This window comes from Lytechinus pictus, chromosome 2, assembly GCF_037042905.1.
Source record: "Lytechinus pictus isolate F3 Inbred chromosome 2, Lp3.0, whole genome shotgun sequence".
In the NCBI taxonomy this organism is placed as follows: Eukaryota; Metazoa; Echinodermata; class Echinoidea; order Temnopleuroida; family Toxopneustidae; genus Lytechinus; species Lytechinus pictus.
This window is the reverse complement of record NC_087246.1, coordinates 37893635-37915885: the sequence shown is the minus strand read 5'-3', so window position 1 is coordinate 37915885 and position 22251 is coordinate 37893635. Positions and strand designations below refer to the sequence as shown.

Here is a 22251-nt window from a genome sequence, read left to right as displayed (position 1 = left end):
ATGGGGCTTTTATCTGCTCAATTGACATGCATTAAGAAAATAGTAAGAAATATAAAAAGGAAATGAAAGGTATCAGGCACAAAAAGGGCAAAATAAAACAGAAAATTTGCCATGTCATTTGAGAATGAACTATCAAAATTCTTTATCAGTTTCTCTTTCAGACTTCCGAGAGGCCTCTGAGTTATTGGAAATGGGTTTTTGTATGTTCTTATTTAATTGATTGGGATTTCTTATAGCGAAATAGTAGATTGGCATTTTTAATAACTCTTATTTCATAAGCCCTATATGCTTATTGAGCCCGCGTTATTGAGTTTACAGATAAAATTAATCCAAAATCAAAATTATTTTAAAATGCTTTGAAAATAAGCTTTGTGATCAATAGCTGTAGTATTGTTTGGTAGTAAGCCAAAACTGAGTGAAACAAAATGCTACTCATATTCCTCAATATATCTCTACTTCGTTTAAAAAAAATGAAAACGGCTTTAATTATCATGGGTGGGCGTGGCACAGGTTTGAGATTGCCCTGGGGCCGATTGCACGAAAGGGTCTTTCCAAGGACCGTCTTTCGTGTCGCCCATTTTTTATGATGCGCCATGTGAAACGCATTTTAAATAAATTATCTGCAAACATATTTTATTCGTCCGCTAAAATAAACAAAATATTTGTTAATAAAATGAGGCGATATCTCACAAAATTGTATAAAATTTGATTTAAAAGCAAGCTTACGAATTGTATTTGTTTATCATAAATTTCAGAAACACCCCGCTTATAGCGCATCATAAAAGATGGGCGACACGAAAGACGGTCCTTGGAAGGACCCTTTCGTGCAATCGGCCCCAGAGCCCCTGCCCCTTCAAGCACGTGAACGGCATGCATAACTCCCCGGATGCGACCTACTTCATTTCACCACCTGCACCGTCGTCGTCAAAGATAAGCAGATACTAGTCTAGGAATGTTGTCGTTTGTGACGAAAAATATCACAAGTGGAAGATGTTGCAGCATCGTTTGGTCTTCTCGTTCTAGCCAGGTAAAAAAAAAGGGCCATTGTTGAATGTTGATAGAATCTAGAAAAAACATTTTAAGAAGCTATCAACATCTCATTACGGTAGTCGCCGGCGGTAACTTCCAGTTCCAGCGTACCGGTACCTAACCCAGGCCAGGAGATGCGGCCCGGGAAGCGGGCCGCAGCCGAGTACAGCCTGTACTACAGGGTTGACGTTAATTGGAAACTAATGGTAGGCACGGCAATGAAAAAAAAAAAAAAAAAACGCTTCCATTAACAATGGACCAAATAAAAATGATCAGCAACAAATCAATAACAACATGCCATGAAATGTACCAAAGCTAAATAAAGTTTTCACTTTTTTTATGGAAAATTAAAATATATGATGGGGGGACCTAAATAATTAAAGCTACGAAATGACTATAACTTTTTAATGTTAGACCAAAAGCTTCAGTCTCTATGATTTAGTCTATATTTTGGTTGTTCCGCTGAACTGCATTGGCTCACTCACCAATACATGAATGGGGATGATAGTAAAATGTCAGAAATTGTTGAATAAATCCCCAGAAACGATGGTTATTCCTGTCTATGCAATGACGTGTTTACAAACGATAATAGCCAATTCTAATATTTGAACAAATCATCTTTCAATAATTTGTGGCAAACATTCTAAAGATCGTTAACCAAGAAGAAAATATCACAACTCACTCGAATGAAAATCACGCCATGTTTTCTGAACACTTGATTTTGCCGGCTGATGTAGAAGGGGTCCTAAAGCTACGCATAGTATTTCCTCTGCTTCAGTTTCTAAAATATGTTCGGCTTATCCTGAAATAAGTCGCCTCTCTTCTCGTGTGTGTCAGTGTGTGTGTGCACTCGTTGTGTACAAAGTCAATGGGAGAGGAAAGAAGTCACCGCCGCTGACAAAATGAACGGCAGTGAATGTAGTGGTTACTTAGTTAAACCAGGATAATGCCATATATTCATGTATTATTATAGGATATATTATTTTAAACCTCTCTTTAGGAATGTCGAATAATCCGTTCCTCTGATTGGTCAAAATTGAGGTCATGTAAACGACCATGCCTGCAAAACAAACTATAAGGTGGTAACCAAGGGCAACGGGCATAGTTAACAAGATTTCTGCCCGTTGCCCCCTGACCCGGCCCTTAACGACGGGCATAGCAAAGTTTGGCTGAGATCCCCATTTGATTGCATGCAAAATGTTGCTTTCTGCGGTGATTGCGGATACCATAATTATCCGCGCGACTTGATTGAAAGTTTTAGACAATTCACGCATTTACGTGCTTATTGCGCAATGGATATGACATACCGATGGAATGATGCCAATCTTTGACTTGCGCTTAATTCCTGTTAACAAATATGGCATTATTGAAAAGAATCTGACTAACTTAATGTATCAATCATCAAGTCTTGTTGCAGTTGTTCGTTCAAATGCATGCTCGCAAAAGGTGAGTCGGGTGAAAAGATAAGACGGCCACTGCACTTTCTATGTTACTCGTTAGGTATGACAAACGACAAGGTTAGGTCTAAAGTTAGATCTAATGACAATGTTGTCGTTAGATCTAACTTTAGCTAGCTTAGAAGTAAAAGGTCAAGTCCACCCCACAAAAATGTTGATTTGAATAAATAGAGAAAAATGCTGAAAATTTTATCAAAATTGGAGGTAAAATAAGAAAGTTATGACATTCTAAATTTTGGCTTATTTTTCACAAAACAATGATATGCACAACTCAAATAGGACAGTCGATGATGTCCCTCACTATTTCGTTTGTTTTTTATTGTTTGAATTATACAATATTTCATTTTTTATAGATTTGACAAGGACCAACTTGAATGAATCATATAGTATTAAAGAATGCTCATTCCACATGTTCAGGGAGGAATTAATTGTTTCACTTGACAATGAGGAGAAGAATAGGATATTCCCTATTTTATACAATAAAATACAAAAGAAATAGTGAGTGGATGACGTCAGTCTCCTCATTTGCATACCAGCCAGGATGTGCATATAACTGTTTTGTGAAATTAAGCGAAACTTTAAAATGTCATAACTTTCTTATTTTACATCCGATTTTGATGAAATTTTCAGTGTTATGTTTGTTGGATTTTTCTCTTTTTATTCAAATCAACTTTTTGTTGGGGTGGACTTGTCCTTTAATAATCAAGTTTTATTAATTGCTCACAATCTGATGAAATTTCACTGAATCTGACACAACACATATTTTTGAGTTTCTGTTGAAAAATATGAATATCGGCATTAAAAAAAAAGGGGCAAAAAATTTGAAAAATTCAATTTTGGGTCGGGAGCACCAGGGACAGGCAAGGGGGATTTTTTTATGAGTTCGAAATGTTCTCACTGTAGTGTTATGAGAGCAGCTTACATGAATGTAATTTTCTCATTTTATCTCAGCGGTCTGTGAGATGTCTTTCAGGAACTCCAAATTACTCCAGCAGCAATCCTTCAGAGAAGTATGATAACCTGAAAGCTGTAAAGACACCAATGCTACCTCCTAATACCTATAAGGGCAAGACGGCCTTTGTGACTGGAGGTGGAACAGGACTTGGAAAAGCCATGACCAAAATGTTATCTCAACTTGGAGCTGAGGTTGCTATTGTCAGCAGGTAAGTAAATCAAATATTTTGGAAACTTGCTGATAATAATGGCATAACTTTCAAATTTGAACTTAATATTGGGTTTCCGATATCAAAAATATAAAATATATTGATTGAACTTAATTTTGGGTACCTTCCAATCTCTGGGATTTATAACCTTTCTCATTGTCTTGAACATTGACATCCCTACTTTTTATACGCCCGTCCTAGACGGGACCTATTATGGTATCACGCTCGGTGTCCGTTAACTTTTCCTTGTAAACGCGATAACTTCAGTTTGACTGAACCTAGGCTCATGTAGTTTGGTGTGTATGATACTAGCATGGATCCCAGGAAGCATATTGATTTTAAGGTCAAAAGGTCAAGGTCACAGTGACATGTTTTCATCTTACCCTTCTGAAGTCCTTGTAAATTATGCGAGAACTTTAGTTATTCTAGGCTCATGTAATTTAATGTGTATAATACTAGCATTGATCACAGGAAGCCTATTGATTTTGAGGTCAAAAGGTCAAAGTTCAAAATCGCAGTGACATGTTTTCATCTTACCTTTTGAAGTCCTTGTTGACACAATAACTTTAGTTTAACTTACATATACTAGTAGGCTCATATAATTTGGTTTGTATGATATTAGCATAGATCCCAGGAATTCTATTGATTTGAGGTCAGACAGTCAAAGGTGAAGTCGCCACCTTCCACTTTTCTTGCTTGACCAATAACTCCATTTTCCGCGTTACAGGCGGGTGTATTATGTGCTCGCCTTAGCGACACTTCTGTTTCAAAAGGACTACACAACAGCTACTAAAAGAGATAAGAAAGGGCCTCAAAACAGTAAGCTTTTCACTCTATCTTCTTGTCAGCAATATGTCATAATACATGCATTTCAACATTTTCAATTTTTGTCTCACATGCATAGCAGAGCAAGACTATAGGCGCCAATTTTTCAACGGCGGCGGCGTCAAAATCAAATCTTAACCGACAGTTAAGTTTTTGAAATAACAGCCACTTAGAAAGAATATGGACCTAGTTCATGAAACTTGGCCATAAGGGTAATGAAGTATTTCCAAATATCCTGCCTGAGTGTCAGGTCACATGACCAAGGTCATTTAGGGTCAATGAACTTTGGCCATGTTGGAGGTAATTGTTAAATTACAATCATAACTTTGAAAGTTTATATAGCTATAGTTTATGAAATGTGGACATGAGGGTAATCAAGTATCACTGAAAAGTCTTATGTCACATGATCAAGGTCAGATGTCATTTAGGGTCAATGAACGTAGTAATATATCGTTATATGAAATGTGTTTTTTGTGAATAATTACTCTATAGTTTCAGGTCACATGACCACAGTCAAAGGTCATTTAACGTCATTGAACTTTGGCCATGTTGGAGGTAATTGTTGAATTGCCATCATAACTTTGAAAGTTTATGGACAGTTTATGAAATGTGGGCATGAGGGTAATCAAATATCACTGACAAGTCTTAGGTCACATGATCAAGGTCAAATGTCATTTAGGGTCAATGAACATGTTTTTTGTGAATGATTACTTTATAGTAGTTTTCAAAGTCAGCACTGCTGCTATATTGAATCGCGTAATGCAGGCGAGACTGCCGGCGTTTTACTTGTTTATTCTAATTTGCAACCCTGTTAATTGCTAGTGGACAAGAAATATTTGCACTTTCCAATTTTTAGTAAAATGTGTGTTTTGGGGCATGCTTGAGTCATGTAGGAAATATTTAGAATTTGGCTCAGATTTTCTTCCCTCTTCTCTTTCCTCTTTAATATTTCTGTCCCTGGGCATTTGATGAAATAAAAAAACATTGAGAAGTCATTCTCTAAAAAAATCTTCAGGCGATCAAGCTTTTGCTCATGATGGACCAGCCCGGGGGGGCACTTACATTGACGAATGGATACCATGCGTGACCAAAAAAAATACGTAAAAAGGACGTTACGTACGTAACGTAATAAGGGTATCAAAAACACTAAAATAATGAAAATCCATTTTCGCCAGGAAAGCTTCGTGTTTAGGGTAAAGTTTGTGAGGGTATAAAAAATTAAGACTAAAATGTTTTATAAAGGATGTACTTTTTGCCCCAAGAGTCAACACTCTGTGTTTAGAGTACGATTGGCGCGAGGTGTGGGAGGTGGGGCCTTACTAAACCCAATGTAGGTACTATAAAGGTAAAACCGACGACCGACGTCCGTGACATAACAATTAAAATATCGCTGTACTTGTTTAGGAGTTCAATTCAGGGAATAATTGCCAATGGTATCGTTTTGTTTCCAACACTTGATAAGGGTAGGGTTTCACACGCCAATACTTGTTAAGGGGTGCATTTTTAGAATATGGAAAATACGTGTTTAGGGTGCTTTTCGAGACCCCATGGTCGCGCATGGTATCCACTCGTCAATGGAAGTGCCCCCCCCCCCCCTCAGTGGACCAGCCCTGTGGAATTCACTACCACAGGAGCTGAAGAACGCAAACTCTACAACATCCTTTAAAGGCAACCTAAAATTGCATTTGTTCACCAGCAGGTACTGGGTTTGAAGACAGAAATTTTTCCTCATTTGTAATTTACCCTTTATTGTACTTTTCTAAGTTATCTTTACTTTTATTTGGGCTCTCTTCTATTAAAACACCTTGAGCATTTGATGAAAATGGAAAAGACGCGACATGTATGTAAATCATTGTTATTATTCTGACTGCCATCATACATATAGTCAAATATAATGTTCAATCATTATGTATTTTTGACTATGTTTGATTAAATAAGAGTGCTGATTCAGTGTCAATCTTTCTCACAGATCTGCAGATGTTCTGAAGAGTACATCGGAAGAGATCTCCGCTGAGACTGGAAACCCTGTTCATCCAATCCCTGCTAATATCAGAGATCCTGAGGCAGTTAAAGCCTCCGTAGATCAATTTGTAGAGATCTGTGGAGGTCTACCGGATGTCGTCATCAATAATGCTGCTGCTAACTTCGTAGCTCCCTCTGAACGGCTCTCACCCAATGCATGGAAGACAATAGTTGATGTGGTATTAAATGGAACTACGTATGCCACCCTGGAGATAGGAAAAAGACTAATAGAGCAAGAGAAAGGTTTGTAAAAGTGTATGAGTCATAATAAAATGGATCTTATCCCTACTATAGTTCAAGAAAGGTGTTTGATTTTTGTCTCACCTGCATAGCAGAGTGAGACTATAGGCGCCGCTTTTCCGACGGCGGCGGCGGCGACGGCGGCGGCGGCGTCAACACCAAATCTTAACCTGAGGTTAAGTTTTTGAAATGACAGCATAACTTAGAAAGTATATGGACCTAGTTCATGAAACTTGGCCATAAGGTTAATCAAGTATTACTTAACATCCTGCCTGAGTTTCATGTCACATGACTAAGGTCAAAGGTCATTTAGGGTCAATGAACTTAGACCATGTTGGGGGAATCAACATCAAAATCTTAACCTAAGGTTAAGTTTTTGAAATGTCATCATAACTTAGAAAATATATGGACCTAGTTCATGAAACTTATACATAAGGTTAATCAAGTATCACTGGACATCCTGCATGAGTTTCACGTCACATGACCAAGGTCAAAGGTCATTTAGGGTCAATGAACTTTGGCCGAATTGGGGGTATCTGTTGAATTACCATCATAACTTTGAAAGTTTATGGATCTGATTCATGAAACTTGGACATAATAGTAATCAAGTATTACTGAACATCCTGTGCAAGTTTCAGGTCACATGATCAAGGTCAAAGGTCATTTAGGGTCAATAAACTTTGGCCAAATTGGGGTATTTGTTGAATTACAGCCATAAATTTGAAAGTGTGTTGGTCTAGTTCATAAAACTTGGACATAATAGTAATCAAGTATCACTGAACATCCTGTGCGAGTTTCAGGTCACATGATCAAGGTCAAAGGTCATGTAAGGTCAAAGAACTTTGGCCACATTGGGGGTATTTTTTGAATTGCCATCATATCTCTATAAGTGTATTGGTCTAGTTCATAAAACGTGGAAATAAGAGTAACCAAGTATCACTGAACATCTTGTGCGAGTTATAGTAGTTTTCAAAATCAGCACTGCTGCTATATTGAATCGCGTGATGCAGGTGAGACGGCCAGAGGCATTCCACTTGTTATAATTTGAAATGAACGAACAATAGAATAATCATATCAAGTTGAAAACATTTCATCGTTGAACATGATTCACTAAAAATACCAGGGCCATCTTACAAAGAGCTGAAGCTGATTAAAATCAATATTTACTTAAGTTGATCTCAGTCTTGTCTGTTAAAATGAGATAAATCTTAAGTTGAGATGAAAAATAGTATAATATCTTGTATTTTCGGGTCATTGATGTTACACATACAATTATTTGTATCTGAAAATAAATAATAGTAAATAATTGTGGTACCCAAAAGGTTCGTCAGTTCCAGGTATTTTGGTAATGTGAAAGCAAACTACGCGTAATTTCCCTGAAAAAAAAACCCCGCTAAATAGTAGGTACTTGGCGAAATTACGAAAACTTTCGCGAGGATTTTTCCAAGGTCGTGGGTATTTTGGCAATCTGAAAGCAAAGTACGAGAACTTGTATCCCATCGATCACCGCGATAAGTGAATTTCCGGTGCATAGCGCGCGCTGTTCGATATGCAAGGCTGATGCGAGGCCTACCGAGCGAGCAAGCCGGCACGGCAGGCCAGCCAGCGCCAGTGCATGCAGCGATAAACATACGTACACTTTTCATGCGACGTGACTCGGGGTTCGACTTTGACTCGGTGGTTGATTCTTCTTCTTCAAAAAATTAGTTTTACGAATTAAGGGTGATATTTACCGGTATTCTACATTTTCATACCAGATGACATCGCACTGGAGTGAGGAGGTGACCAAGGCCTTAATTTCAATGTCGAGAGAAATCTAGTGCAATTGCAGATGATGATCAAGGGAAGAAATGATTTGCGCATACGATCGAGTATTGTTAGTACGTGCTAGAGCTAGGCCGGCCGCAGGCAGATCTCCCGCCCCGGCCGGCCGTCCCCCGATCGGGATACGTACCGCTGTTGAAAAGCGCGCGCTTCTTCGTCTGCTTCCAGACAGTACTGCGCATGCTCATAACTTCAAAACATTTCCCCAAAGAGTGTGTTTCGGGCGGTCTGAATACAGGAATAATTATCTGGTATTTTTTAGCATGAAAAGGTTCTCGTAATGTAACAGGGATTCTTGTGATCGAGGCGGTTTGAAACCACATAAAGATCCAAATCTTTGCATACCAAAGTTGAATATTGTTAAATGATGTTACTAGATGGTTGACAGTAAAGATTTCATTTATTCTGAATTGTTTACTTTTAATTATTTCAAAATGATCACCCAAGTACTTTTGATCTTAAGAAATAAATATAAACTTTCTTATAAAGAATTCTTGTTTTGTTTTAGTTTTAAACGGTGCTACTTTATAGATCATTTTATGTTTAATATGCTTCCTCTGATATGCTGCAGTCACACCAAAATAACCAGTGGAACATCAGTGGAAGTCAGGGTAGAAAGTAATTTCAGTTTTTAGAGGCCTTTTTTCCGCATTGGTGCTGTTTCTTTCATTTAAAGGCTACATGTACTTTTTTAAGGGTAACAAGCAATTTTGCTGTAAAGCAAATATGAATATTGATTTTCTAAATAACCTTGAATATTGTTTGTGATGGATCTTGGGGCGACTCTTGAAAAGATGGTCGCCCCAAAGCCTTCAATTTGGGGAACTGTTAGGGGCGATTTGGAGTGTTTGAGAGAAATCGACTATTGCCCTTGTGTGTTTCCTATGCCGCTTGAAGTAACATAGACACTGTTCTCACTACCATCCTAAAAATAGTTTACTGGAAACTAGTTTAACTTGTAATGAAAACAGTCAAAGTGGTTATGGAAGCGATCTTCCAAATCGGTTCAGAAAACCACCTCGCGATGTAATTTTGAAGATCGCTTTGCCTCGTTAAACTGGTTTTAGCATAAGTGAGTACACAACAGTTCTTCGGGAAGCGATCTTCACACTTTTCGAGCGCGCTACTCCACACCCTGTATTTGGAATGCTTATGCTGCGGTTTCAAATTTCGCGCGAAACATGTCACCCCAATGAGAGTGTTCCCATAGCAACAAGACCGCTTTACGTGAAGTGGTTTTGGAAACCACTTTCGGGTGATCAAATGGGAACGCTAGCAAAGCGATCTTCGAAACTGGTTTCCTGAATTGGTTTCCAGTAAACCGGTTTTAGAAAGTATAATGAGAACGGGGTCATAGATTTGGTTGGTCTGAAGTTGGTTTTGCCGGTGTGACTGTTGTAAAATGTGAGAAAAAACAGATGATTATCCAAATTTTATTGAATCGAATTGCAGGTGCCAATTTCTTGACAATCAGCACAACATACGCAGCCCTAGGTTCTCCTTTTGTTACTCCTAGTGCCGCTGCAAAGAGTGGACTTGAAAACGTTACCAGGTTAGCTTCCATATTGCCTTCATGTTCTTATATCATATCAGTAAGAATTTCTTCTTGTTTGGCACATCAGAATTATGTACATGATAAAGTTTAAGATTTATTATTATTGTTTTTTTACCCCAGCCTCTTTTTCATTTATTTACCACTATTATCTTTTAAGGAAGAATATAAGGTGACTATCACAAGAGAAATCATGGGGAAATAGCATCTTAGCAGAATTTGAAAAGAATTGTTTATTTTCACATTATTGCCCACAAGTGATGATGGATTGTTTTGAGTAATGCAATAAAAGTTATGTTGCACTAATCGTTAGCTAGGCAATTTTGGTTCTTGAATTTCCAATGATCCTCCTGTAAGCCTTAGATTCTTAACAGGTCTCACTTTAATTTCAACCAAATAAACTTTTGTATAATGCTCCATAATCTAGATATCTTTGTAGTGTAGGGGAAGGCGGGGTAAGTTGTGACACTTTATGCTTTGTGCAAGTTAGAATTGATATGACTAATAATCTTGTAGAAATAAGTACCTTGACTTGAAATTTAATTCTTGGGAAATATTTTTCTACCCCCACACTAAAAGTCATTGTCACCTTTGAAAAAAAAGAGATGTCAAATGGCTCAACTTGCCCCATTTTTGGGGTAAGTTGAGCCACAAAAAACTATGTACAAAATGAATGGTGGAATAACCAGCATGCCAATTTTTGTCTCGCCTGTATAGCAGAGCGAGACTATAGGCGCCGCTCAACATTGAAATTTTAACCAAGGTTAAGTTTTTGAAATGTCATATGGACCTAGTTCATGAAACTTGGACAAAAGGATATCACGTATTACTCAACATCCTGCCTGAGTTTCAGGTCACATGACCAAGGTCAAAGGTCATTTAGGGTCAATGAACTTAGACCATGTTGGGGGAATCAATATCAAAATCTTAACCAAGGTTTGAAATGTCGTCATTACTTAGACAGTATTTGGACCTAGTTCATGAAACTTGTATAAGGGTGATAGTGTATCACTGAAGATCCTGCCTGAGGTTCAGGTCATATGACTAAGGTAAAAGGTCACTTGGGGTCAATGAACTTTGACCATGTTGGGGTATTTGTGGAATTGTCATCATAACTTTAAAAGTTTATAGATCTAGTTCATGAAACTTGGACATAAGACTAGGGTAACCATGTATCCCTCACCCTGAATGACCAAGATCAAAGGTCATTTAAGGTCAATGAACTTTGGCCGTGTTGGGTGTGCAGTATTTGTTAAATTGGCATCATAGCTTAGAAAGCTTATGGACCTACACATGTAGTTCATGAAACAAGGGTAATCAAGTATGAATGATTGTTTTGCACACGTCTTAGGTCACATGATCATAGTCAAAGGTCATGTTGGGTCAATGGACATAGTATTTTAATATCATATGAGTATTATCATATTGTTTTCTTTTGTGAATAATTATTCAATAGCTGTTTTCAAAGTCAGCGCTGCTGCTATATCGAATTGCGTAATGCAGGCGAGACAACCAGAGGTGTTCCTCTTGTTTATTTGAATCTTTTCACTTGCTAATTCTCTATAAACATCCTCTAAAAGTGAAAGAACTGTCATGTGAATTTGCTCATTGCTGCCTGCATATATCGATGGCTTTTTAATTTTTTTTTTAAATATACCTTACCATAAGTAATAACATGGCTCAACTTGCCCCTTGTTGGCAGGCTCAACTTACCCCAGTCCAAACTTATTGTGACATTTTCACATCCACACATTTCTTATGCATCCATGATGTAAAAGACTATAACAATGAGACTATATAATGAGGATCTACCATATACCTGGACTAACAATATTGTTCTCATGTCTTTATCATACGCAAAGACGTGTGTGAGTAAAAAGCACTTATCTATTTCACAACCTTTTATACTTTTTTGGCAGGAGGATTTTATTTGGTCTGTGCCACTCAGTAAATCTAGCTTTTGATGCCCTAGTTTTTTTATCTCATTAAGTGCTTTTTTCCCGCAATACACCTTTTCCGTATTCTAGAATAAAAGTAGAAATAGGTTTGTAGCCATATTTCCTTATCTTGCTTTCACTTGTAGAAGTTTAGCAGTGGAATGGGGTCGTTATGGAATGAGGTTTAACTGCATTGCACCTGGAGGAATCTACACAAAGGTTAGTTTTCACCCCCCCCCCTTCAATATTCATGAAATGAATTTTTACGTCCATTTCAAGATAGTTTTCATCTTCTCTCCCCATGTGTCATAGGTCCCTATAGACCTAATCGATTTAATGTATGTTCATTGTATCAGTGAATATTTTACTGGATAGTTGAATATCAACTGATCAATGTCTTCCTGGTTATTCTCATGGAATTTAGACGATATGAGTTTTGCAATAATCCTATAGCTACCATTATTCATCATAACCTTGATGAACAACAGTGTGTTTACAGAAATCCTTCTGTACCAGTGGACTTTAAGACCTGGCAGGAGAGTTATCTGGGTCAATCTCTATAGAGACCTCTTCATACAGACATACTATAATTTTGTAAATAATTCATCTCTTATGCAGACCTGCCAACCAGTACGTTTTAGCCGTATTTAGTACGTTTTTGCAACCAAAATACAGCAGTACGTTTTTTCTTTAAAAAATATTTTTTTTTTTTTTTTTACAAAATCGTAATTTATTGAGAAAAATCATCTCAATATGTCTCTATTTCATAAAACGTACACAAATATGGTTATTAGATCAATGTAATTCCAGGTAACTTTTTTTTTTTTTCAATCATTTTGTAAAAACCAGGGTGAGATATACACAAGTTTCAATGGGTTTTTTTTTCATCTGCAAGAGCAGTGCGCATTTTAGCTTGCATGCAGCTTGAGCGCCGTGATGGGCGAGTGCGCCAAGCATTTTATTATGAAATACACTTTTTTGGGGGAAAATACAGTTTTTTGTATCACAGAATACAGTTTTTCATTCCCAGAGGTTGGCAGGTCTGCTTATGGCAGGTTTTTCTTGTGACTGAACAATCCAGTCTACCACTGTCACCACTACTTCTCATTCTTCTCCTGCATGAATTCCTTCTACTATTCCTTGTCAGATATGACTCCTACTCCTGTTCCTCTTCCCTGTCATCTGTCTATGGATCCTACTACTTCTAGTAGGATCCACGGTATTTGTCACAATGAAAAGAGTTCTACAAGATAATTATCCCTCTCCCTGATTGATACACAATATCAATGGATTAGGGCCAATGGCTCGTACACCCATTGCAAGTTTAGGAAAGAGTACCTTCGGCACTTTCAGCCTGTTTAGTACCATCAGTGGGACAAATATCTGTGATGTCACTTACGCTCCTAATTCTACTGCAAGTATCGGTACTGCTGCTGCCACCTGAGTGTACTATTCCTACAACTTCTACTATGACAATGATGTTAGCAACATGTAGTGACCTCATCAATCCTGACATGACCTCTATGACCATGAACATGACAACATTATCACTACTGCTGTCACTACAATCTCAGACATTGTTTGGATAGCACTGATTTTTACAAATGATTTTCATTTCCTTTCTAAATGGAAAAAAAAACACAAACATACCTTTGCTACCGCATTTTTTTATGTAAAAAAAAGTATTTTATATGATCTTTTGCAAGAAAACTGCATCAGATGCACTTTGCCTCTTGCAACAATTATAAGGCGATTCACTGCTCCATTCCCTCCAATAGGTTTCAACTGAACCAACTGAAACCAGTTGCCTCCAACTGGATTCAACTGGTTTTAATAGGGAAATTTGAACAACTGGAACCAACTGAAACAAATTGGCAACTGGTTCTAGTTGCCCAATTGGTTTTAACTCAAACTGGCACCAATTTGTAACTAGTTTCAATTGATTATCTGAATATAAATACAGCCCAAGTCCAATTTTTGGCGAAATTGAGTTAAGTATGAGAAATAGTTCCTTATACAATGACTCATCTGTGTATGCATGATAAATTTGAAATCATCTCAGAAATGCATTTAATAAGTAAAGGAGCAAAATCTAGTATGAGTGTAAGAAAAGCCAAAGTCCAGGACTTTTCTTACAATCATATCATAGCGCCCTATCTCATTACTTCTACTACTTACTACAAAAGTCTACCATGTATATGAATGAAAGAATGACCCAAGTCCACCAGACAAAAGGCCCCGCCTACAAGTAACATGAATATTAATGTTCATAAAAAAATTATTGGATTTATTAAATTTGTTTTATGATGTTTTTTTTGCGAACTATACTTCGATTGCCCAAATTGAAAAAGTATCTAGTTTTGTTTTTTCGATTTTTCTCGAAACAACCCTCTGTGGACTTGGGCCTTTTTTGTATTCATATACCGGTACTCGATTGTAACCAGTTGTTCCTATTTCCCTATTGAAACCAGGTGGCCAACTGGATTCAATTGGTTTTGCTCTAAATGGTTTCAGCTGGATTTTGGTCCTGGGTTTTACTACATCTTGGTAGAGACGGATACAAGTATGAAATCCTGTAAAAGGGAAGCTATGAAACTGATATTCATCACCAAGCAACCTCCTTCTATTCATTCTAGAGCTTGCGTGTCTTCACTTTAACCAATGTCTGGCTACTGTTACCAAAGATACTACAAGGGGAAGATCGGACACTTCGGCAATTTTTTGAAACGCTCCCAAACGCCCGATAAATGCTTCTGGGGGAGGGCGCCCACTAGCGTTGAGTAAGTAAACTTTCACGTATCGGCACGCGACTGTATATGAAACATATGGGGGAAATGAGAGAGAGGACTTTGGAGAGGGCTCAAGGGTGGCGCATGGGAATAATTCCACCTTTTACCACCCAGAAACCTCTGAAATATATCATCTTTGATTTAAGAAAAAAAAATTGAATTAAAAAAAATTCTGCAATGTAGAAATCGTCTATTCCTTCACCCCTTCACCATTTCTCTCATATGTTTTGTACACAACCATCTCGCAATATGCAAAGGTAAAAAAAGGTTGTTGCTTACTCAATGCTGTAGGGCGCTCTTCGCGAGCATTTCATTACGCGGTCTATGTTCTGTCCGATCTTCCCCTTGAAGTATCTTTGCTGTTACATGTGCACAAACCGTCACCATTACCTCCAACCATGGACAGCTGATGAAGAATTTTTGATTGATGATTGTGTAATTTTGATGTGATTTTTTTTTTATTGAATAGTGGAAAATCATTGAATTGAATTGGAATGATAATAATCTTATCTCCTGAATGCTTTGATTCCAGGGTGCCTTCGATAGACTGGATCCTACTGGTCAGTTCGCTCAGAAGCTTGCCGAATCTACCCCTACTGGTCGGATGGGAGTACAAGAAGAGATAGCTAACCTTGCTTGTTATCTATGCAGTGACTATTCAAGCTGGTTTAATGGAGAAGTGTTTAGTTTTGATGGTGGCCAGACACTGCAGGCTTCAGGAATGTTTAGTGGTTACCTTCAGGTGAGTTATCAATTCAACCTACAATATTGATAGAAATATTACCGTAAGCCAAATTAATATTCAATGTGCATGGGTATTGCACAAGGATATCATGGGGAGGGGAGGGGGATGTAGCTAGACAATATGATAAGACCATTGGTTAAGATGTGGTATTCTACATTTTGATAAAACATGAAATTTATTTTTGTTATCAGTCTTTCATTTGCGAGTGTAAATCTATATCTATAAGGGGGGTCCAACATCTTTCCTAGTGGTTTGATCAAAAAATATTTCAATAATTTTTTCTGGTTTGGATATTGCAGTGTTTTATGACTGAATGAAACCTAGACTCAATGCTAGTCTCCTACATGTAGTTGTAGTTTGTTAATCATAGTCTGTTTATCTGAAATTTTGCAGTTTTATTAATTATGCTGTCAGAATTGATATAAAAGTTTGATGGAATCGGGCTTGCAAGTCCTGAATAGTTGCATATGGCCTGCATTTGGTGTAAAACAAGTAATACTAATATCTTGATCCTTGGTAGATCACCTAGCCGGTTTCTTGCCAAGTGCTGTGCTGTGACATCATATCTGATTGATGAAGGGTGAACATACACTGCATCATAAAAGAAAAAAGTTTGCATATGAGTAGTTTATGAATGAACGATAATTCAATAATTAGAATGCATTTATTTTGTTTTGTCACAGCTCACCAAGGAACACTGGGATCTAGCAGAATCATTGATTAGGAAAACCAAAGGCTCATAGTAACAACCGATCACATGACAGTCATGTGACTGTCACATGACCAGTCTATACACTGCTGAAGAACTTTTATACATGTATAAGTTCAGCCATGAAAGATGTTCCATCAACACCAACTTCAATATCCTTCATTAAAACATGCTAGTAATGAAAAAAAAAACAGGAATAGTTGTCATCTGAGTCCACTGTAAGAAAGGCTATTGCTACATATGATTACAAAGTAAAAATTTGACAACCTGTGATTATGAATGTGGTAAAAATTTTGTTTGAATGGAACTTATTCATCATTTATACTTGATTACCCTTGTTTCATGAACTACATGTGTTGGTCCATAAGTTTTCTAAAACATGTAATCAGCTCGATATTTCTTTATTTGATAAAGATAGAAAGAGTTAAATGATTGCATTTGTGTGAAGGTGATTCACTAAACCTTAGCATGGTATCAATCATGCAATCAAAACTCATCAGTATAAATTTTGCATTAGTATCATAACAATGGTCTTGAATATTGTACATGAGTTCCATTGTATTATTGATTTATCCTCAAACTGGCCATGGAGGATAGTACTCCAAAAGGACTAATTTTATTATCTAAATTTCAATGTGAATTTTACATTATGATATTCTACTCTGAAATGATTTGTTGAACAAAAGTAGGTAAAACAGGGTCAGTAAACGGTAAATTGCCAACTCGTCCAGTCACCACATGGTCTACCTTCATTAATGCCATTCTGTCCAACATTTTGTTAACAACTATTTGGTCCAATCATCACTTCGTCCAATCACCAGTTCATCTATGACCATTTCGTCTCATTTTCATTTTTGTTTTCATTTCATTTATTTTCCACAAGTCAATCAAAATACAAAGCATAACTCAATCTGAAATAGTATTAAAGATTACAAAATTGAATATAAAAGAAATACAATCTTGAGTGTTACATTTAAAGTGGATGGACCTAAAGTAAAGCAAGAGCTTGTTGTGAATAGGCCCTTAACAACTAAATACACAATCATTGACAACTGGGAATAAAATATAGTAGAGCAAAGCTCGGAGAAAGTAACAGAACTGCACAAGGACACAACAAAAGTGGAACAAAAAACTGGGACACACAGGTTACGAGACAATTCAAAGAAGAGAAGAAAAAACACAGAAGACCCATCTATTATTGCCATTCAAGTTTAAAATGATCAGAGGGGAAAATTGATGTTTTGACGTATGCCATGAACAACATAGTTGCAAGGGCATCTGCAGATGTTCATATAAATACCTGTAATTTGTTTGCATGACAGATGGACGGACAGAGTGAGTGATGGAAGAGAGAGACCGGCAGACAAGGGTAAATAAAAATAGATTGTGTTACAAAACTATTTTCTACACATGGTTTCTATGGGTTACAATACAGACTCAATTGATCTTTTTATCTCACAATCAAGGGAATTCCAATATTTGGGACCTGAATAAATAACAGTACTGTGGGTCAGTTTTGTTCTAGTTTTCAGAAGATGAAACAAAAATGCTTGATGTGTTTGATAATTATGCAATTGGTTGTTTTTAATGAATAAATAACTAAGTGCCAGAGGCAGGTCATTATTGTTCAATTGAAACATAAGGACCCCAATTGCCAATTGAAATTATCAGAGACTTAAAACAATTTTCTCCAAGAAGAGGGGACCTGTATGAGACCGTGGATGGGCATTACAAATGATACGAATTGCTCTCTTTTGTATAACAAAAATGTCATCAAGTTGAAGCTTCATAGAATTCACCCAGGCAAGAATCCCACAGTTTAAATATAGGAGTAATAAAGTAGAATATAACATATACATAATGTGGTCTCATAACCAGTTGGTCTGATATTCTTATATTATTATTTTCATTCATTTTGCCCAATTAACACTGAGTCTGATTAGACCAAATGGTATATGGACTAAATGGCTATTGGACCAACTGGTTATTAGACAAAATGGTAAGAGGACGAAATGGCAATTCGACCATGTGGATATTGGACCAACTGATGGTAGACCAAATGATAGTAGATGAGTTGGCAATTGGACGAATTGGCATTGGACCAAATGAAAATAAACCATCAAAACTCAGGGATTTAGAAGATCTGTGATTTGATGAAGTTGCATTTCAAAGGAGTACAGTGAAAGTATTGACAGGGCAACTTGATGGGAGAAGGGGGGGGGGGCAACATAAAATACAGAAGTTATATATAGGTACCTTTCAACATTGCCACCCTCTTCATTTGCTGGTTAAATTGTTTTTTTCTATTTGGTTCACCCCTCCACCTCCTACAGTACAGCCCTGGATTATAAATCTTTTAGTAAAGCAATGTATAATACATGTATATTATAAACAGAAGGGTTGTATTCTGGTAGCCGTGGTCTAGTTGAACCTGAATTGACTGAAACCACACTTTATTGGAGCGCCGGTTGTGAACTCATTCACCAATTCAAATTATTCTTATTCTGCCGCAAAAAGTTGTCCAAAAAAAAAAGAATTTAGGGGTAAAATAGGAATATACAAAAAATTGAATTTTAATTAATTTGATACATTAAATTGCCACGAATGTAGAAGAAATATTATGAAGGCCAGCATTCCATTGAAGTGTGGTTTAAAATTCTAGTTGAGACTTGGGTTAAATCAAGGTTTAATCATCAGAAGACCACCCAAACTGTTTGGTATAGACATCTTTTATATCAATTGACCAAAGATCTTCTTTTGGCCTAACGTTAATAGTAATACTTTGTCATGGAAGTGCTCTATTCAATAAAATGTGAAAAACTTAGACTTGTTTGTTCTCTTTGCTTGTTGTATGTAGTGTGTCCAAACTGGATTATAGTTGCTTCATATTTTATTACCAAACCTATGTTTCTACTCTGGATTTTTCATTTTAACAGGCTCTTTGCAGAAAAAAGATGCAGTTGAATTGTAAAAATCAAGTGCAAGTCGGACTTATGCACTTCTGATTAGTTAAAGTAAGTTTTGTTTGATTTATGGTATTGCAATTGTGTGCATCTCACAACAATAAAAAAAAATTTACATCACATATGTCAAATACAATTTTTTTTATACAAAATTAAAGTTGATTTGAGGTCAGTTACACATTTTGACAAAAATTAATGTCACTGATGGATATACGTAAACATCTGAAGCCCATCTGAAATAAAGTATTAACATTTTGTCAAAGACCCTAATCGAAGCTAAAAGTGAAATTGGCAAATGTAAAATATATAGGCTACATAGTTTTATGCATATTCACTGCTTGGCAGCTATGTAATTTGCTTAATTAAGAAAACTCAAATTGACGGGTTTCAACAAATGGCTTTCTTGCGCTTTTCACCGACCTCAAGACTTTGATGTCATGTGTTAGAACATTGGGATCTCATATTTGTCTTTGAAATTTGCTACTCTGGAGTATTTTATCATATACCAGAGGAGCATAACACAAAGATTAGCGATCAAGCGCTAAAGGAACTGACCAATCAAGATCATTGATAAATGCACATTTGGCTCAAAATACTGACCAGTAACCAATCAGAAGCGTTCTTTCATATTTGCTATTCATCGCAAATTAAGCTTTGTGGTACGTGGCCCATGTTCCCTCTCTTTCACATCCAAGTTAAAATAGAGAACTATTCCATTCTGAAACTAGAACTGCAATCGTATCAGAACAATGTCCTGTGATTAAATAGAGGGCAAGAATTAAAAACAAAGAGAAAGCTCTTATAGTTGATATACATTTTCAAAATTCTAGAGGGCGCTTTTTAGTTCTTAAAGGACAAGTCCACCCGAACAAAAAGTTGATTTGAATAAAAAGAGAAAAATCTATCAAGCATAACACTGAAAATTTCATCAAAATCCAATGTAAATTAAGAAAGTTATGACATTTTAAAGTTTCGCTTAATTTCACAAAACTGTTATATGCACATCCTGGTCGGTATGCAAATGAGGAGACTGATGACGTCATCCACTCACTATTTCTTTTGTATTTTATTAAATGAAATATGAAATATGCTAATTTTTTCCTCATTGTCAAGTGAAACAACAATTAATTCCTTCATGATGTGGAATTAGCATTTAATTGTTTAATACTATATGGTTTAATCAAGTTGGTCCTTATATAGTCAAATATGTAAAAAATAAAATAATGTATAATTCAAACAATAGAAAACAAAAGAAATAGTGAGTGAGGGACATCATCGACCGTCTCATTTGCATGTCACTTAGTTATGCATATCATTGTTTTGTGAAAAATAGCGAAACTTTAAAATGTCTTAACTTTATGTTACAACCGATTTTTATGAAATTTTCAGTGTTGTGCTAGTTTGACTTTTTTCAAATCAACATTCTTCTGGGGTGGATTTAAAGTAGTGGTCACTGATATGAGTACAACGCTTTATGTGGGATGGTATACCCTTGGCAAACCCTGAAAATATGATGAGCGAGGCCGAAATGAATAAAAACAAGGAAGTATTGCCATTTTACTATTATTTTGCAATAGAGGGCGCCATAATGATAATGGTCACTGATGCGTAAAAATTGTTAAATTTTGAACGATACCATAAGCTAATCCTGAAAATATGAGAAAGAAAAGTTATGGCAGGCCATTTTATTTTTTACTTTGCAATAGAAGGCGCTATTTCTAAAGATAATGGTCCCTGATGCGTAAAAAACACTTGAATCACGAGGGATGGTACCATATAAGCAAACCCTTAAAAATATGAGACCAAAACTATTTATATGGCCATCATATTCTTTCATTTCCAAACCTGATGTGATGTGATGAGTCTGTACCCCTCCCCCTTGCTAGGGGATTTGCATCTGAAAGGGGAAGTTCACCCTGAAGAAAAGTTTATTGTAAAAATAATAGCAGAAAAAACTCCATTAACCCTATCTAGGCCGGGGGGGGGGGGGGCCTCGATCGGAGGCCCCCCCCCTCAACGATTCGTGCAATATTTTCGCCGTGCGAAATTTTTTGACCGCGCCGCTCACAGACTTTTTACTTTCAAGTCTTGCGCAACTTTTGAGACCAATTTTGCGTCACCCGGGTATGTGGTTCCAAAATTACGCAACATTATGTAAGTGCATGTCAGACCAAAAATTGCTCAAAAACGTGATTTTGTGTACAAAGTCAATGCAAATTGTGTTTTGAACCAAAAATCATAAATGTATGATTATTTTTAGTTTTTGCTGGTCTAAATGTATTTATTTCTTGCTTTTTTTGATCTCAGAAGAGTCCTCAACAATTTTCATTGAAAAAAACAATGAAAAACAAAAGGTAAAAAAAACAGAAATGCATAAGAAATTGCAAAAAACAATAAAATACATAAGAAAATGATTTGATATCACAATTTTGTTCATGTACACTTGCTAATAACACCACAAAGAGTTTCTATACCAAAAATTAGAACATTTGGAGCTTTATTTAGGGAGTTAGAGGAAAAAAGTATGATTTCGCACAATAGCTATTACGCATAAATTAGTATAATCACTTAAGAGCAATTCGTATGAAATAAATTACTATGCAATTTTGTAGATCATGTCCCAGACAACCCGCGTGCCAATTTTCGGCGCAATCGCGCGGTCGAAAGCCGAGATCTCAAGGGGGGGGGGGGCCTGGGAGGCCCGGCCCCCTCCCCCGGCCATATGAACTCCAAAAATACCCCGGCCTAGATAGGGTTAAAGATTAAGTTAAGGATTTGTGACGTCATAAACAAGCAGCTGCCCCATATGTTATGTTACATAAAATGCCTAAATTTCAATTTTTATTGGTTTGTGATGACTTATTTTTGTTTTCGTTTTTTTGTAAAATGATTTGTTTGTATAAGTTAGTAAAAACCATCAGGATTTTCAATTTTCTGAGAAAATTACATTTTATATATTGATTTTTACCTTTCGATATGTAGGAAAGCTGCTTGAA

General features: G+C 36.6%; 1 protein-coding gene across 1 annotated transcript; it reads left to right on the top strand.

Moving 5' to 3' along the window:
* Positions 1 to 773: 773 nt before the first annotated feature.
* Positions 774 to 19116, top strand: LOC129280007 (2,4-dienoyl-CoA reductase [(3E)-enoyl-CoA-producing], mitochondrial-like). The gene is made up of 7 exons (XM_064115709.1): positions 774 to 1027; positions 3438 to 3649; positions 6444 to 6739; positions 10013 to 10112; positions 12196 to 12268; positions 15371 to 15580; positions 16267 to 19116. The coding sequence occupies exons 1-7, from the start codon at positions 953 to 955 to the stop codon at positions 16324 to 16326; spliced, it is 1026 nt and encodes a 341-aa protein (XP_063971779.1). The 5' UTR covers positions 774 to 952; the 3' UTR covers positions 16327 to 19116.
* The last annotated feature ends 3135 nt before the right edge of the window (positions 19117 to 22251 follow it).

Excerpts from the sequence above, each read along its gene's own strand:
- LOC129280007 (XM_064115709.1), top strand. The coding sequence starts at position 953 with ATGTTGTCGTTTGTGACGAAAAATATCACAAGTGGAAGATGTTGCAGC. Across the intron at positions 1,028-3,437 it reads GGTCTTCTCGTTCTAGCCAG|CGGTCTGTGAGATGTCTTTC; the intron begins GTAAAAAAAAAG and ends ATTTTATCTCAG. Across the intron at positions 12,269-15,370 it reads CTGGAGGAATCTACACAAAG|GGTGCCTTCGATAGACTGGA; the intron begins GTTAGTTTTCAC and ends CTTTGATTCCAG.